This window comes from Mastigoproctus giganteus, chromosome 9 (genome assembly GCF_048544385.1).
Source record: "Mastigoproctus giganteus isolate SK-2022 chromosome 9, ASM4854438v1, whole genome shotgun sequence".
Taxonomy (NCBI): domain Eukaryota; kingdom Metazoa; phylum Arthropoda; class Arachnida; order Uropygi; family Thelyphonidae; genus Mastigoproctus; species Mastigoproctus giganteus.
The window spans coordinates 200,694,564-200,713,086 of NC_143583.1; the positions used below are offsets into that span (position 1 = coordinate 200,694,564).

The 18,523-nt window shown below is 38.1% G+C and overlaps 1 protein-coding gene across 3 annotated transcripts in view; it reads left to right on the forward strand.

Moving 5' to 3' along the window:
• Window positions 1–18,523, forward strand: part of LOC150081023 (cytosolic carboxypeptidase-like protein 5) — a 119,567-nt gene that overhangs the window by 17,835 nt on the left and 83,209 nt on the right. For all 3 annotated transcript variants that reach the window (XM_090380980.1, XM_090380982.1, XM_090380981.1), the window contains exon 2: window positions 7,555–8,002. In XM_090380980.1, the coding sequence (XP_090237106.1) occupies window positions 7,587–8,002 (416 nt within the window). In that variant the 5' untranslated portion in view covers window positions 7,555–7,586. The remainder of the gene's footprint in view (window positions 1–7,554; window positions 8,003–18,523) is intronic.

Genomic DNA, 18,523 nt, shown 5'->3' on the forward strand with positions numbered 1-18,523 from the left:
GCCCTTATCCACATTAGGCTTTCAACTTTTTTACTAGAGAATTTCACACATCTCCTGTCCAGAGTCTATACATGGAAGCAAATGAACTATCATTATCGCTTCAACATAAACAGTTGTTTCTGAAGTACCCTTTAAAACTGAAATCCCTGCCAGACTGTCCTACATGGACATCCATTTTTGAGCCATGAAGGGAAAATTTGTGTAATGCCTTTTTTGTACTACACTCAGGGTAGTAGAAAATGAGAAAGACCTTGGGAGTAATTGTGCAGTCAGATATGAAGTTATGCAGACAGGCTGCCAGGAGGACAGCTCATGGGGCTTTGTCAATGATATACAGGAATTTTGCTAGCAGGGATAAGGAGGTGATTATCCCACTGTATAAGGCAGTGGCCGGGGCACATCTTGAGTACTGCATATAGGTCTGGAGACCTCATTTAGGAAGGATGAGGAGCTGCTGGAATGAGTACAGAAAAGGGCAACAAGATTGTTGAGTGGAACAAAGGGTGCTCTTACCAAGAAAGTAGTAGTAGCAATGGCAAATGATGCAAAAAAGCAAAGTTATATGGCATCAGCCAAAAAAAAAAAAAAAAGTTCACCCATCCGTACCCTCCAAGAATTTGTTCAATCCATCCACATCCACAACAACAGATGGAAGCCTGTTCCAACAACCACCTGCTGACTGAAGGAAAACTTCCGTACATCTATCCTGCAACTATCCTAGCAGAACTTGAATTTATGCCCCCTCATGTGTGTAGTCTCCGCAAGTAGAAGAATACCATTAACATTCAGCTTACTCAATACATTCAAGGCTTTAACCACCTCAGTCAGATCTAGTCTTGAGGTGTTGCAATTTGCAGAACTGAAACATTTCTAGGTAAGAGCACCCTTTTGTTCCCTTCACCAATCTCATTGCCATTCTTCACAACTATTCTAGCATACCTACATCCTTCCTAAAGTGAGACCTCCAGACCTGTATACAGTACTCAAGATGTGGCTTAACCATGGCCTTGTACAAAGTGATAATCACCTCCTTATTCCTGCTATCAAAGTTTCTATATATCATTGACAAAACCCCCATGAGCTGTCCTAGCAGCGTGTCTGCACTGCTCATAGAATGTCATGTCTGAGTGCACAATAATTATCCCCAGGTCTTTTTCATTCTCTACTGCCTTAAGTGTAGTACCATACAGTTGATAAGTTACTCTGGAGTTACTGCTACTCATGTGCAATACCTTGCATTGTCAGTGTTAAATTTCAACTGCTATTTCTCAGCCTATCAACCCAATTTTCCTAGAACTTGTTGCAGTAGCTCACTCTGATGACTATCATTAACCGCCCTTCCAACCTTTGTATCATATGCCAACTTAGACATTAAACCTGTTATGCCTTCATCAATATCATTGATAAATATTGAAAACAACAATGAAACCATCACTGAATCCTGGGGAACTCCATTGATAACATTAGTCCACAAAGAGCAGCACCCATTGATAGCCACTCTCTGTCCTCTTCCACTTAATCATACCTTTATCCATAGCAGTAACTTTCCCTTAATGCCACATTGCTCCAATTTGTTCAGCAGTCTTTTATGTGCAGCAGTATCAAAAGCCTTCCTTCCAAGTATATGCTGTCAGAATTATTTTTTACATAGAGTTCCTTGGTCACTGCATCATAATAGCCTATTAGATTGGTTAAACAAGACCACCCCATGACAAATCCATTGCTGTGATTGCAGTATAATTGCATGCCTATCCATTTGGTCCTGCATTACTTCTTTAACCAGTATTCCATTCCATTATTTTCAGCATTTTATTATTTTCCATAGAACAGATATCAATCTAACAGGTCTGTAATTACTCATGTTGCCTTTTGATCCTCCTTTATGAATTGGGGTTATATTTGCACATCTCCAGTCCTTAGGGACCTCCCTTGAATGCAAAGATGCTCTCATAATTATGGTTAAGGGTTTGCATACCTCCATTAATATAATTGGATAGATTCCATCTACCCCCATGTGCCTTTTTTATGTCCATCTTCAACAACTTCTGCACTATCCTTTCAGTTATCACAAAGTCACGTAGCTCCTTATTAGAGTTTGATAAACTTCTAGCATCCCCTTCCCTAAAAAAATCTTCATGTGTGAATTTAAATGCAAAACACCTATTCAGATTGTCCACAACCGGAGAAGGGTCATCAATAGTTAACCCATAGATATCATGTGGCCCAGTGTGATTCAACTCCTTCCTTCTACTGTTAATATAAGCAAAGAAGTCTTTGCTTTTTTTGTTTGCATGCTTTGCCAGAGACTTCTCATAATTTGCCTTAGATTGTTTGTTTAACCTCCTTTGTGACTGGATTACAGACTAATTTATATCTACCATAGGCTTCTGTATCACCTGAAATTTTTATGCATCCCATGCACTTTTCTTCTATGCCACATGTCTCAGTCTGACATCCATTTAAGTGTAAGCCTTGAACACTATTTTTTTGTCGGTATGAAAGGCCTAGTAGCTTCTTTGATTACTTCCCATTTAAAAATTGCAGGGTCCGGAGACTAGGCATCTGCAAGGCGGTCTGATTCGGGTGTTTAATGTTTTGAGTGGATTGAGCAAGCTCAGTGCTGCCGGATTCTTTCTCTTGCTCAGGCCATACATGAGGCAGCACACATTCAATTTTAGGAAGGATGGTTGCAGAAGAGATGTGCTGAAATTTGCATTTAGCCAACGGCTGGTTGATTGTTGGCACAAACTTCCATCTGTTGTTGTGGAAGTTGATAGTTTAAATAAATTCAGGGAAGGACTAGACAAACTGTTGGAGGAATGAATAGGTGAAATGGGAGATGTTTTTTTTTTTTTTTTTTTCTGATGCTGTATAAGCTTGATTTCTTGCATTATTTGCCACGGCTAATGCTAATTTAATTATAATGTTGAACAATCAAAATAAGGCCTCCTTAGCCAAGTGGTCATGAGCAGGAGTGCAGTAGCACACGCTGTCTGAGTAAACCGGGGTTCAAGCCCCTGACTGCTAAATACAGTCAGTCTGCCAACTAGCGTGGCAGATTATGATCCATTTCCCTCAACATGAATTGTTTAGGAGGCTTCCATCCTGCAGTGGGTTGATAATGGCTGCAGTTTATCTTTTTTTTTGTTTTTTCCTACAAAAATTAAATTCCACAAAGAAACTCCCTCTATAGTCACCACTTTGTGTTTGGAAACTCACTACTGCGAGCCTGTGTGTTAAATACATAGTGACTAAATAGCAGGTGGGTTGGCTGTTATCAGCCACTACTGAATAGAAATAAAGTTCAGTAACTCACCGCCAATATTTTGTGCAAAGGTGGAGTAAGTGAACTTTTTGTGCCACTACCTGGCTTGCAATAGCCTTGGTTCTATATAAATCTGTGCTGTTTTGTCTTGTGAATTCCTGTGTGATTCAGTCTATGAAATGTAGTATGTCTTCCAAGCCATATTACATCTCATAGAATAGGAAGAGCTTGGCTCTTCCTATAATCTGAAAGAGTTCACAGTTTATTGTTAGCATTAGCATTAGAAACGGCACATGATGCAAGAAAGCAAGCTTATATAGCATCAGCACAAAAAAAAAAAAAAAACTTCTAATTTCAGCCATCCACTCGCTCCAAATGTTTGTCTAGTTCTGCCTTGAATCTATTTAAGCTATCAACTTCTATAATGATAGATGGAAGTTTGTTCCAGCAATCAACCACATGCTGGCTTAAAGGCAAACTTCCGCACATCTATCCTAAAACTGTCTTTCCTCAATTTGAATTTATGCAGACAATTAAGAAGAATGCAGACAATATGTGCTATTGTTAAGTATGCAACAACACCTCTTTCTGCCACGTAACAAAGATAGTGAGAAATAGTGATTGAGGAGAGGGAGATGCTCTCAATATGCATACATCATAAAAACAATTAAAAGTGGGCTTAGCAAAACTTTTTTTTTTTTATGTAAACCCCAAACACGAGAGGTATTAGAATCTATAGTACTTAGTACCGTGCTTGGGTTGGAGGTTGAGAAGACAAAAGAAGATATTTGTTGACATTGGACTTGAACTTCTGTAGACTGTAATTTTCAGGAAATACGTATGAAGGAAGGTTGTTCCAGAAAACGGCAGTTGAATGAATAAATGAGGAAGATGAAAAGTTGCTTCTGTGAGTTTGAAGTTGGACAGTAAATGGATGTTGGCTGGTGGCAGCACGTGTTCGGACTATTTTGAAAGAGAGAATGGGAATTATAGAAGCCAATTCAGAAGAACAGTGCCCATGGAAGTATCTGTAGAAGAGGCATGCAGCAGAAACAGTACGTCTATGAGACAGCGAGTGGAGAGACTCTGTTAGAGATGAATCATTAATTAACCTAACAGCCCTCTTCTGAATGGAATCAAGAAGCCTGAGAGGGGTTTTGGGGGCACCACCCCAGATGTGGGAACAGTATTCCATGGCAGGACGAATTGGCGATTTATACAGTTAGCAGCTGTTTGTAAGAAAAGTAATGCCGAGACCGAAAGAGAAAACCAAGTTTTTTTAGATGCAGAGGAAGCAATATTTGTAATGTGCTTGTGCCAAGAGAGATTAGAAGTCAGGGTAATCCCCAAAAGAGATATATCATTTTGCCTAGAAATCAGAGTGTCACTAAAGATAAGCATAGGAGCAGAAGAATCCTTTTTGCGAGATATAAGACAAGACTGAGTTTTAGAAGGGTTAAAATCAACTAAGTTGTCTTTGCCCCACTAAAGAATTACCTGAAGATCGGCATTTAAGGAATTTGTACCAGATTTTTAAGAAGTTGAAGCTGATTGAGCAGGACAAGGTTTCTCAAAATGGAAAGTGGAATGCAATGTGCTATCATCGGCAAAACTATGGATAAGATTTCCAGTCAATGGAAGAAAGTCATTAATATACAAGAGAAAAAGAGTGGGGGAAAGAACTGAACCTTGGAGGACACCGGCATTAGAGGAGAAGTTAAATTATAACAGGCAATGAGTCTGTCTTGAGGATATGACACAGAGAGAATCAAAGCTCCCAGTGGAAAATATCATCATCATCACCAAGGCCAAGAAAAGTGTAGCAGTCAGAATCAAATATGAAGGTCATGCTGATTGCACTTTTTTTGAGGGGATGGTGTTATCAGAATTAGTTCCATTAGATTTAACTGTTAATGCAGTCCAGAAGAGAAGTTTTAAATTGGTTGAGAGATGCAATCTGTCATAGTAATACCTGAAAAATGGCAAATTTACTGACCAACAGAAACATTTCTATCATGCCATGGGACTGTTTTGAAAGAGAGAACAGGAATTATAGAAGCCAATTCAGAACAGTGTCCATGGCAGTATCTGTAGAGAAGGCATGCAGCAGAAACAGTACGTCTATGAGACAACGAGTGGAGAGTCTCTGTTAGAGAGGAATCATTAATTAACCCAACTGCCCTCTTCTGAATGGAATCTAGAATCCTGAGAGAGGTTTTGGGGGCACCGCCCCAGATGTGGGAACAATATTCCAGAAAACGGCAGTTGAATGAATAAACGAGGAAGATGAAAAGTCGGTTCTGTATGTTTGAAGTTGGACAGTAAATGGATGTTGTCTGGTGGCGGCACATGAAATGTTCGCAATTTGTACAGAATGAACAGCTGTTTGGAAGAAAAGTAACGCCGAGAGCAAAAGAGAAAACCAAGTTTTTTAGATGCAGAGGAAGCAATATTTATAATGTGCTTGTGCCAAGAGAGGTTAGAAGTTAGGGTAATCCCCAAAAGAGATATATCATTTTGCCTAGAAATCAGAGTGTCACTAAAGATAAGCATAGGAGCAGAAGAATCCTTTTTGTGAGATATAAGACAAGACTGAGTTTTAGAAGGATTGAAATCAACTAAGTTGTCTTTGCCCCACTGAAGAATTACCTGGAGATTGGCATTTAAGGAATTGGTAGCGGATATTCGAGAAGTTGAAGCTGATTGAGCAGGACAAGGTTTTTCAAAATGGAAAGTGGAATGCAATGTGCTGTCATTTTCAAAACTATGGATAGGATTTCCAGTCAATGGAAGAAGGTCATTAATATACCTGAGGAAAAGAGTGGGGGAAAGAACTGAACCTTGGGGGACACCGGCATTAGTGGAGAAGTTAGAAGACAAAGAGCCATCTATCATCACCCACAGTGAGCGATCAGAGAGAAAACTGGATAACCAATTACAAAAAACAGTTGGCAAACCATAAGATGGAAGCTTGTTTAGAAGACCTTTATGCCAAACATGATCGAAAGCCTTTGAGATGTCAAGAGCAACTGCTTGTGTTTCACCAAACTTTTCCATTGAATTTGTCCATAAATGGGTAACATAAGCCAGAATGTCACCAGTGGATCGACACTGACAGAATCCATACTGGCGATCGTTGATCAGATGGAAGATTTCTAGGTAGATAAAGAGTTGGCAGTTAATTGATTTCTCCATTACTTTAGAAAGAGTAGAAGTAATTGCAGTGGGATGATAATTGGATGAGAGGGACTTGTCACCCTTTTTAGGAACTGGCTGGATATAAGCAAATTTATGAGCAAGCAGAAGGAAAAACACCTTTGGAATAAGAAAGTGAAAAAAGGACTACCTCCAGTCACTATCTGGCAGAGTAGAGGTAGCAAGATTATACACTAGCTGATTAGGAAGCCTCCTAAAGAGTTACCAATAGGTTCGGTCCAGTGTACTAACTAGCGGCTGGCCTGCGAACACCGTTTTAGAGCTGTACCCTCGAAATGTAAGGAAGATTGGATCTCTCCATGATGTTCATCATAACCTCAAAAGTCATCAGTCATACTGCATGATGGAAGAGATGGGTAAGGGTTGACCAGAACTTAGCTCTGGAGACTAAATATGGGTTCCACCACTTCAAGCCTCCAATAAGCAAAGTGGTTGTATTGCACTGGTTGATGAAAGTCATCTACCACCTAGTATTGCCTGGTAACACAGAGGGGCGGCATTCCTCCATGTGGTGTGGGGGCCACACCTCGACCCCTGCTTAAGTTGGTTCATACCTGGGTGGTCACCCACAGTGTGCTTGTGCGTGGAGATTATACCCAGGATTACTAACAGTCCCACCATCGTGAAGGTGCAAGCAGAGGATTTGGCTGTCAGAGACCATCCAGACTTCTCCGAAATTGGGTCTACTTGACTTGAATATCACCTGAATATCAGTTCCATCAGTGTTTTAAATTCACAGGTAGCCAGTACAGCTTGTCTAGCTTATCTGAGAGAATGTCTGTGACATCCTCAAGGACCATTCAGTAATAGATGTAAACATCTATTACTGAATAAAAGTTTTTGCATTCACCATATTTGCATTGTTTTATTATTCATTGTGTCATCAAGCAGAATACCTTAGTCCACTAAATATTTAACTGTTAAATTTTAGAAATGTTAGAACATGAAAAAATTTCACAATTTTTAGACTGATTTGGTTATTGGCAATTTTTAAAGTTATTTGGCTTTAATATTCTTGAAAATTAATATTAAAAATCTTATTGTAATGTCAAAATTCTTTTTTGCATTGACAGATACGAAATAAAGAAGTCATTGTTTTAAAACTATGAAGGTACGTTGTGGTGGCCTGCTTTTTATGTCTGACTTTGATTCAGGAAACTTAGGAAAAGTAGAACTGTTAACACCAGATTTTGCTGGTGGAAATAATGCCAGCAATAGTAATAGTAGTTCACCTAGTAGTAGATCTGAGTCTAGTCCTTCAAATCGTCAAAGCAAGCAGCAGGGATTAAATCAGCATTCAAGCGAAACTGGTGTAGGAAAGGAGTCTCTGAGTAAAACCCACCTAAATAGAGATTATAGAACAACACGAACTGTAAGAGAGAGAACGCCTAACAACAATGCCAACCAAAGGAACAAGTGCACACAACAAAAAGTACCAAATACCCAACAGAGAAAATTTCTTGAATTTCGGGTATGGACAAAGCCTGATTGTGCAGGGACCCCATATGAGAATGGAAATAGGTGAGTAATTTAATCATAATACAGACCAATATAATGCAATTTTTAAAAAATAAACATTTTGAATGATTTAAGATAATAATAATACAGCACATCCAGTAGAGACAATAACTAGATTTTTAATAAAAATCTAGTTATTATTTTTCTTATTTTCTTTTCTTACTTCCCTGTAAGTTCTACTTCAGTGCTCTGCTCTGGCCATATACTTTTTGGGATTTCTCTTAGTAAATGCCAGCCCATTTCTGTTTTCTTATGTTCTCTCTTATAGATTAATTCGGTCTTAATCCACAGAATTTCCTCCTAGATGATGGTGCTTTAAGCATAGGACTGTAGTTTCAAGTGCAACCAGAAATGTATTTTCTTGTTTGTAATTTGCATTCAAATCATATATTTGCTGGACACTTTTGTTCCTACTTATGTGTGAGCCCTTGTGGTAATTTCCAATCAGATTTTCTAGTTTTATTTGGAGATTTCTGGGATTTGCATGCCTTTTATATTATTCCAGACATATTTCAAATATGTTAGGAGTTATATTTGATTTATTAATATTAACTTTAAAATCAAAATGCCATTAGGTAGCCCTGCTTGTGTTTAGTACAGAGAATACTGTGTGTGTGTGTGTGTCAGAAGATTTTGCATGGTATTGTTAATGGTTAATTTGCTTAATTATTTCCTTTTAAAAAATGCAAGGATTATCCAAAATGTATGGTTCATTTAGAATTAATTTATTTTATAACATAATTTACAAAATAAACCTTCAGCATAAGTCTTCTTCATGCCTTACTAGTCCTTCCCAATGTCCGGGTAATTTTTGAATGGCATTTATTTGTTGAAGTTAAGCTGTGTGCATTGGGTCACAACTGCACTCAGCTTCTGAAGGCAAAAATCTTTGTCCACACAGTGGTTCCTTGAGCTTGGGGAATATATTGCGATTGCTAGGACTCAATTTTCTGTACTTACCATTTTCTCCAAGTGCATCAAGTGTCAGACACTACTTGGGGGGAGGTATTGTTCTGTTTTATATAGTGTCTCTAAAACCTTTACACACATTTTCATACATATTTGATTGTTTATGCACACATTTTCATACATATTTGAATGTAAATTTTTCTTCTTTAATTAGTATGTTTTGCTGATAAAAGATGGCATTAGCTGTTATAACAAAAGCAACATTTTGGTTGGATATTTTATGTTCAAACAATGCAAAGAAATTTTAAGGTTGTACTGAAATCTGAGAATGAAAGTGGAGTTCGGAGACAGTGGAAATATGAATTTTGCTTAAAAAATCACCCTCACTAAGAACAGTTTCAAGAATTAAGGATAAATTTGAGACTTACAGTACTGTGCAAGATTTCTGCAAGCAAAGCTCTCAGGGATCCTACTCATCAATGGGTGAGTAAAATTCTAACAAAAATCTCAGCTGTTACGTCGGAGAACATGTGTAATTCACTTCATTACCACTGTGAATAGTGCTTAGTAGAAAATGGTGGGCATTTGAACATGTGCTACTACACCATGTCCTACAGGCTACTACTTTTGTACACACTTAATCATAAGAGTTTCCAAGATTTGTAATTAATTTGATTTTGAAAAATGTGTGGCATACCTTTTTACGACACACTGTAGATGGAGATGTTATTTATTTTCATTCAGCGTTCTTTGGCATCACTTAATCCCATAAAAATTGTTCATTAAATTACGTGAGGGTACTTAGTTTTTCTGTTTGTGGGCAACTGCATTAATAGTAACGATATTCAGTAACAATCAACTTGAATGCAAAATGCAATTGTCTGACATTCTTTCTGTAGAGAGAGAATATGTTTAATCTATTTTAAAAATCATAAACTTGTTTTGTTAAAATTTAAAAATGTTTCACTTTTCAAATATGCCTATATTAACTGAAGTAGAAAATCTATAATTAATTAACAAAACTGTTCTAGAATACATTTTTTCCAGGATATTGGCCATTATTGGATATTGGTATTAGTAGAGGCATATGATGCAAGAAAGCAAGCTTATACAACATCAGCCAAGAAAAAAAAACCCTTTCCATTTCACTAATTCATTCGTTCCAAATGTTTGTCTAGTTCTGCCTTGAATTTATTTAAGCTATCAACTTCCACAACAACAGATGGAAGTTTGTTCCAGCAGTCAACTACCCGCTGGCTAAAGACAAATTTTCGCACATCTGTTCTACAGCTGTCTATCCTCAGTTTGAATCTATGCCCCCCTCAGGTTTGTAATCTGAGCAAGAGGAAGAATCCCATCAGCATCAAGCCTGCTCAATCCATTCAAGTCCTTATACACCTCAATCAAATCACCTCACAGATGCTTAGTCTTCAGACAATACAATTTGCAGAACTTAAGCCTTTCTTTGAAAGAGCACCCCTTTGTTCCCCTCACCAGTCTTGTTGAACTTCTCTGTACTCATTCTAGCAACTCTACAACATCCTTCCTAAAATGAGGCCTCCAGACCTGTACGCAGCACTTAAGGTTTGACCTAACCATTGCCTTATACAAAGGGATAATCACCTCCTTATCCCTCCTGGAAAAATTCCTGTATATCATTGACAAGATCCCATGACCTATTCTGGCAGCCTGTCTGCACTGCTCAGAAAACTTCATATCTGACTGCACAATTACCCCCAGGTCTCTTTCACTGCCCAGTAATGACAGCATACTGTCATTACTGTTATTAGCAACCCTGCCAACTTTTGTATCATCTGCAAACTTTGACATTAAGCTTGATATACTTACATCAATATCATTGATAAATATAGAAAACAACAATGGGCCCAACACCGAACCCTGGGGGACACCACTAATAACATTAGTCCACGAAGAGCAGTGTCCGTTGATTACCACTCTCCGTCTTCTCCTACTCAACCATCCTTTTATCCATTGTAGCAACTTGCCCTTAATTCCATACTGCTCCAATTTGTACAGTAGTCTTCCATTTGCAACAGTATCAAAAGCTTTCCTGAAATCCAAGTATATGATATCAAAATTATTTTTTGAATCCAGTTTCCTTTGTTGCTACGTCATAGTTTGTTGTTTGTTATTTGGTTTTTAGGAGCATTAGCAACTAAAGCCATATTGCTCCGGGATATGCGGTGGTCATTCCCTGACCTTTCCACATCCTCCGTATTTGGTGGTGACGAGCTCGAAACCCGGTCTAATCAAGAAACGTGTGCTATGCACTGCTGCTCCTTCCCACCTTGCTACGGAGGCACCCTACATCATAGTATCCAATCAAATTGGTCAGACAAGACTTTCCCTTAAAGGCGCCTCTGTAGCCAGGTGGGAAGGAGCAGCAGTGCATAGCACACACTTCTTGATTAGACTGGGGTTCAAGCCCGTCACCACCAAATACGGAGGATGCGGAAAGGTCAGGGAATGACCACCGCATTTCCCGGAGCAATATGGCCTTAGTTGCTAATGCTCCTAAAAACCAAATAACAAACAAAAACTTTCCGTTTACAAACCCATGCTGTGTCTGAACTATTACTGTAGTCTTGTCTAGATCAGTGTTTCTGAACCTTATTTTAATTATTGCTCCCCAAAAGGGCTTTTTTAGACAATTTTTTTTCCTAATCACCCCCATATGAAATTTTAAACAACAAAATACTTTATACTTACTCTTTTTATTCAGTGGAATCCCTGAGCCCGATGCTTCTTAGCTAAAAGTTCAATGTTCAATATGATGTTAGTAAGTTTAATTCTAATGTCTCCTTATTTAATTAATATTTTATTTACTGAACTAAAACCGCTTTCAACCATATAAGACTTTGCGGAAAAAAAAGAAGTACTTTGGCTGTATCGGACCACATTTTTGGATAAAGAAGTTTAGTTGTTTTTGATCTCCATAACACAGCCATTCCACCTTTTTTGAATTTATATTTACATTCTTTGTTACATTTTAATTCGATGAATTCTTGAATTTCTTTACTAGCAGACCTGGCAATGCATCCAGTTGGATCTAACATCCATGGCTTCACTTTAAAAGAAAATAAATATGAAAATCTAGTTTTATTTTTCCTTTTAAAGAACACAAATGATCTGAATAATTCTTAAGATCATTCTCAGTGAGAGATTCATTGATTTCAGCTAACTCTTGCATACCATGAAATTGTTTTTTCATTAAATTTCCTTCAAATATTTCAAATTTTTCGGTGAAAGCTTTTAATATGTGTTTGTAGTCTATCACCATAATTAATTTCCCTTGAAGTTGAAGTAATACTTCATTAAGTTTTTGAAAAAATCCAAGCCCGCATATAGTATATGTTGTTTTTGTGTTTGCTAATCTCCTTTGCTAAATCTGTCTCCTTCACTTTCTAAAAAACTAATTATCATATCAAAAAGGTTTGCAAAACTTGTTAGACAATTTCCTTTAGAAAACTATCTGACTTCTGTATGTAAAAGAAGCTTCACATACTGTTCTTCATTTTCAGCACAAAATTTTCTGAAAAGGTGTTCATATTTGCTATGTGACTTTATTTTATTGATGGTTTTAATAACTGTACTGAGAGATTGATAAAGAACTGGACCAATATTTTTTGCAACCAGATGATGTTGGTGCACAATGCAGTGTATTGCAAGAACTTTGGGACATACTTCCTTTAGATGGGCTATAAAACCTTTGTCTTCCAACCATGGAGGTAGCACCATCAGTGGCACGGGATACCATACTTTTCAATGATACTTGATTTTTCATCAAACCATGTTTTTACAGCAGCAAAAATGGATGCTCTAGTACAGTCAGTTTCTATAGATTTTACAAACAAAATCTCTTGCAATTTACAATCATCATCAAAATAACAAACATATGCCATTAGAAGGGAATTATTGTCAGTAACTGGATTCATCAATCTGAATAGAAAATTTTCTCGTTTTTAGTTTATCAATTAGCTGTTCTTCAATGTTAATTGACATCTCATTGATTCGTCTTCAAATTGAATTGTTGCACAATGGCAATGCTGTTAAAATACTGGAGGTATTTTAAAAGCATTGGTTTGTTTCTGTGTTCTTCTTAAATAAGGAAGTAATAGTGTTAAGTTTCTCAAAATCCTATTTTAACTTTTTAAAATATTTGATATGTTTAACAACTTTATCAGGATGTTTCCTTTTTAAGTGATCTAAAAGTCTTGATGATTTCATAGCCTTGTTTGAAAAGAAACTATTACACATAAGACATATGGGCTTTCATAAAACCACAAGCTAGATATTCATCCAGATATTGTCAACACTTTTTCTTTTCAGCACTTGATGTGATGTGATCAGTTCAATAACTACAAAGAATTAAATAATAAAATATAAGTAATTTTTTTTAAATCTCATAGCCCATGTCAATCACAAAAGCACTGTGGATCAAAAATAAACAACTTCCACAAGGAAACAATAAAACAATACTAATTGTCGCTTAGAAAGTAGAAACAATAGACAGAAACATTTCCTCATCCCATCCGTGCCCCATATATTGACAAATGAAACAAAAGAATAAATAAATAAACCACGCCACCACCAAGGTCGCAGGTATGGGAAAGGCGCAAATGCCAAGGATTGCGGAGACATTACTTCTGAAAGCACTTAGGCATTTAATGTCTATGAAAAGTAAGGGTGGTTGAATTAAATCATGCCGACTATCTTCCTTTTATCAAAATTTCTCACTCACTCCTAATATATCTATATGTTAAAAATCAGTTGTCTCAGGGGAAACAAAAACCCAATGAGAGAAATTAAATATTAAGGAATAAGATGTCATCTGGTAGTGTTGAAATGTGGAGGGCCAAAAACCATTGTAATACCCATGTTTTTTTTTGCCGTCCAAAAACCAGTTTTTGCCCCTGTTGAGAACCCCTGATCTCAATGATCCTGCAATGCTTCTTTAACCAGTGACTTCATTATTTTCCCTGGAACAGAAGTCAAATTAACAGGTCTGTAATTACTCATATCACCCTTTGATCCCCCTTTGTGAATTAGAGATACATTTACACATCTCCAGTCCATAGGGACTTCTCCTGAGTCCAGGGATGCTCTCATAATTATGGCTAAGGGTTGGCTTATTTCCTTTGCCCCCTCCTTTAATATAACTGGATAGATCCCATCCACCCCAGATGTCTTTCTTACATTTAACTTCAACAATTTCTCCTCCACTTTGCTTTCAGTTATTACAAAATCATTTAACTTCCTGTTAGAGTTTGATAAACATCTGGTCCTCTCCTCCTTGAATAACTCCTCGTGTGTGAATGTAGATGCAAAATACCCATTTAGTTCGGCTGAGAATGATCATCTACAGTCAAACCATTGATATCAAGTGACCAATCTGATTCATCCCTTTCCTTTTAGAGTTTATATAAGTAAAGAAGTCTTTGCTGATTTTCTTTGCATCCTTTGCCAAAGATTTTTCATAATCTGCCTTTGCTTGCCTAACCTCCTTTGTGACTTGATTACAGACTAGCTTTATACACCAATGAGCCAAAACATTGACCACCTACCTAATATGATGTTGGTCCTCCACGTGCAGCCAAAACAGCTTGTACCCGTCGAGGCATGGATGCAACAAGATTTCTAAATGTGTCTTGTGGTATCTGGTACCAACACATAACCAGTAGATCCTTTAACTCCTGTAAGGTCCGTGATTGAGACGCCGCAGATCGGAGTTGCTGTTCCAACACAAACCACAGATGCTTGATAGGATTTTGGGGATTTTGGGGATCGGAGTTGCTGTTCCAACACAAACCACAGGTGCTTGATAGGATTCTGGGGAATTTGGAGGCAAGGGCAATACCTGGAAGTCTTCCTTGTGTTCTGCGAACCAGTCTTGAACAATCCGGGTGGTGTGCACAGCGCATTATCCTGCTGAAAGACGGCACCACCAGAGGAGAAGACCACTGCCATGAAAGGGTGTAACTGGTCAGCAATGATGTTTAGGGAGGCGGTAGATGTCAGAGTTCCCAGCACATGGATGACTGGACCCAGGGTATCCGAGCAGAACATCGCCCAAAGCATGGCACCACAGCCACCGGCTTGTTTTTGTCCCATGGTGCACCCAGGCACCATCACTTCCCCAGGTAAACGATGCACACGTACCCAGCCGTTCACATGGTGCAACAGGAAACGTGATTCATCGGACCAGACAACCTTTTTCCAATCACTCAAGGTCCAGTTTCGATGCTCGTGTGCCTATTGTAGGCGCTGTCGCCGGTGAACTGTGATTAGCATGGGCACTCAGAGTGGCTTGTGGCTATGCTGCCCCATTTTCAGCAGGGTTTGATGTACTGTGTGTTGTGACACATTACTCCTGTCACCAGCATTCCAATTACCGCTGAGTTGTGCCAGTCGCCCTTCTGTTGCCACATACCATCCATGGAGGGGCCCTCGCTCACCTCGAGAATCAATGAGCCGTGGTCGTCCAACACCTCGCCGGCAGTTCGTGGGTCCCCCCCCCTCTTCGGACCACTTTCGGTAGGTACTAACCGCGGCTGACCATGAGCACCCCCCACCAGCTGTGCCATTTCGGATATGCTCTGACCCAGTTGTCTGGCCATTACAATTTGGCCTTTGTCAAACTCGCTTAAGTCTGCTGCCTTTCCCATCTGAAGAACAAGAGTAACACTGATTAACGGAGCTCAGTATCAGGTGTTTTTTATACAGTGTACTGACCTGGGAACGCGCCGTAGTTCACCTGCAGTTGCTTCAATTTGCATAACGACTCGCTGGTCATAATGTTTTGGCTCATCAGTGTATATATATAATTTTTATTTTATTATTTTATTTTTTTTTCACACATCCATCTTCTTTTGCCCCAGGATGAGGGGGGGGAATGCAATGGTATGCAGTGAACCTTATGTGCTAAATAAGTAATAACTAATTTTAAGTGAGAATATGCTGAAAGAAGTAGGACTAGAGGTTAGTAATTAGATTCAGCATTATATAGTTTTTGTTCTTTCACACTCGCATACACACTCTCAGTCATCCTTCTGGCATTCATTTCATTTATTCACCTCTCTCTTTCTGAACTGCATTCCCCAGGTGCCTCCAACTTACTGTAATTTTTCAACTGAAGTGCAGCCACAGCTACATATCTTGCAGCCAGGGAAGAATGCAGGAGAATGTGTTGGTGTTGTTAGCATTGAGTTCAATTTGAGTTAGTGTAAGGCTGACCATATGTTTTTTTTTTTTTTTTTTTTTAAACTTAAATATTGGTGCAATATAACTTATAATCGTGATTATATTAGTAGTCATTCGGGTAACCCCAGGTAAAGGCATGTCGATCGAATGCCGAGAATTCCATCTGCCAGTGGTTACCACCACGACTGAAAAGACCGACAATTTTTGTCATAGGCCTTTAACATCAATTCAACAATGTGTTGCTTGTCAGTAGTTGATCTGTAGTCTGTAGTCAGCATTTGTTCTGTGTGCTTTCAATTGTCACATACACACACTTGAAAGCTTTTATTTTATAGTTTTAAGCCTCAAAATTTAAAATGTCAAAAAAGAAGAAATTGCACATTTAACAAAGATCTTCAAAAAGAATTCAAATTTATTAAATTGGACAATTAGTATAGTGATAAAACAAATGTGGTTTGTCAACATTGTAATGTTAATTTTTCTGTTGTTCATGGAGGTAGGAGTGACATTAATCTATGTAGCCAGAAAATTTTGGTTGATAAATCTTTTTTTATCAAAATTGATAAAAAAAGATTTATCAACCAAAATTTTTTTCCGCAAATAAAAAATCAGAAACGATAATTACTAATATTTTATTACCATATATACTGGATGAAGTAAAAATGGATTTGAATGAAACTAAAAGCAGTACAATAAGTTTAGACATGTAAAACAAAAAAAGACATAAAAAAAGACATTTGTGTTGTTCAGTAGTTTTTGCCAAACTGTGGTGTTCAAGTTAAAATTATAGATTTTACTTCTTTACCTGGTGAAACATCCAAACTACAAAGTATTATGTTAAAGAAAATAATAGATAAATTCTCCTTACAAAACAAAATTGTTACACTGTGTGCCAATAATACCAACACAAATTTTGGAGGTTGTAAAAGAGTTGGTAAAAATAATGTATGGAGAAAAATTGAAATTGAATTGAAGCGAGAGATTATTGGTTGTGGTGCACATATTATTCACAATTGTCTCCAGTGTGCTGTCGACTGTCTTCCAATCACTACTGATTGCTTTGCAGTTAAAATATACAAATACTTTTTTTATATATGCAGTCAGAGCCAAAGAACTTTTGTGAAAAACTTTTGTGAATTTGCAGGAGACAATTATGCAATATTATTAGAACATGGAAATACAAGATTTTTATCCTTAGGCCCATCAATTGAGAGTATTTTAAGCATGTTTGACAAACTTTGTTTGTATTTTATTTCTCAAGAGAAATGTTCCTGTTATGTTGAAAAAATTATTTGAAGATCCTTTTTGAAATTATGGTTGTCGTTCACAAGAGATCAATGTTTCAACATTCCAAACATACGAGGGTGGTTCAATAAAGAATCATCCTCACCTACTTCCACATATCGCAGAATCATGATAATTTGTGTGTAGCATCATACATACCTCTGTACTAAAGGTGTAAAATTTCAGCCATGTGTCTTAATTTGTTTTTCTCTTACAGAGCTGAACGTGTGATGAAGTAGCATCATGGACAAAGTCAAAGCCAGAGCTGTAATCCGGTATCTGTTGCTGTATATAAGGATGAAGCCCCATCCTATGGCATTGTGAAGCACTGGCATAGACAGTTTAGGTCTGTCCTGACATCGGTAGAATCTGAGCCATTCCAGGTCATCCCCATTCAGCCATTGATGACCAAGATCAGAAAAGTGGGGCCGTCAATCATGGAAGATCACCGGATATCTGTGCATGAATTGTCCCAGGAGGTAAAGATTAGTGTGGGTTCTGTTGAAACAGTCCTTCGTGGCCAACTCCATTTACGGAAATTGAGTGCAAGATGGATTCCCCGATTGACTGGTTTCCAGAAGGCTGATTGAGAACAGAAATCACAAGAGTTGTTAACCCTGTGCCAGAAAAATGAGGAAGACTTTTTCTCTCATCTAATCACTCAGGATGAAAGTCGGATACACCATTTCGACCCTGAAAGTAAAAAGCAGTCCATGGAATGGCGATATCATAGTTCCCCACTCCCCAAGGAAGCAAAAATCCAAGCGTCAGCAGCAAAGGTCTTGCTGACAGTGTTTTGGGATGAGAAAGGCGTAATAATGACTGATCACCTGCCGAAAGGTAGAACAATTACAGGTGCCTATTATGCCAACTTACTCACAAAATTACGGGAGAAAATCAAAACATGTAGGTGTGGCATGCTGTCCAAAGGTGTGAGAATGCTTCAAAACAATGCCCCAGTTCACACTTCTGAAATTGCAACAACACAAGCTGCCACTTGTGGATATGAAATACTGCTCCATCCAGCCTATTTTCCCGATCTTGCACCATCGGACTTCTTGTTTCCTCCCCTTAAATCATTTCTTTGGGGGACATCTTTCTCTGACAATG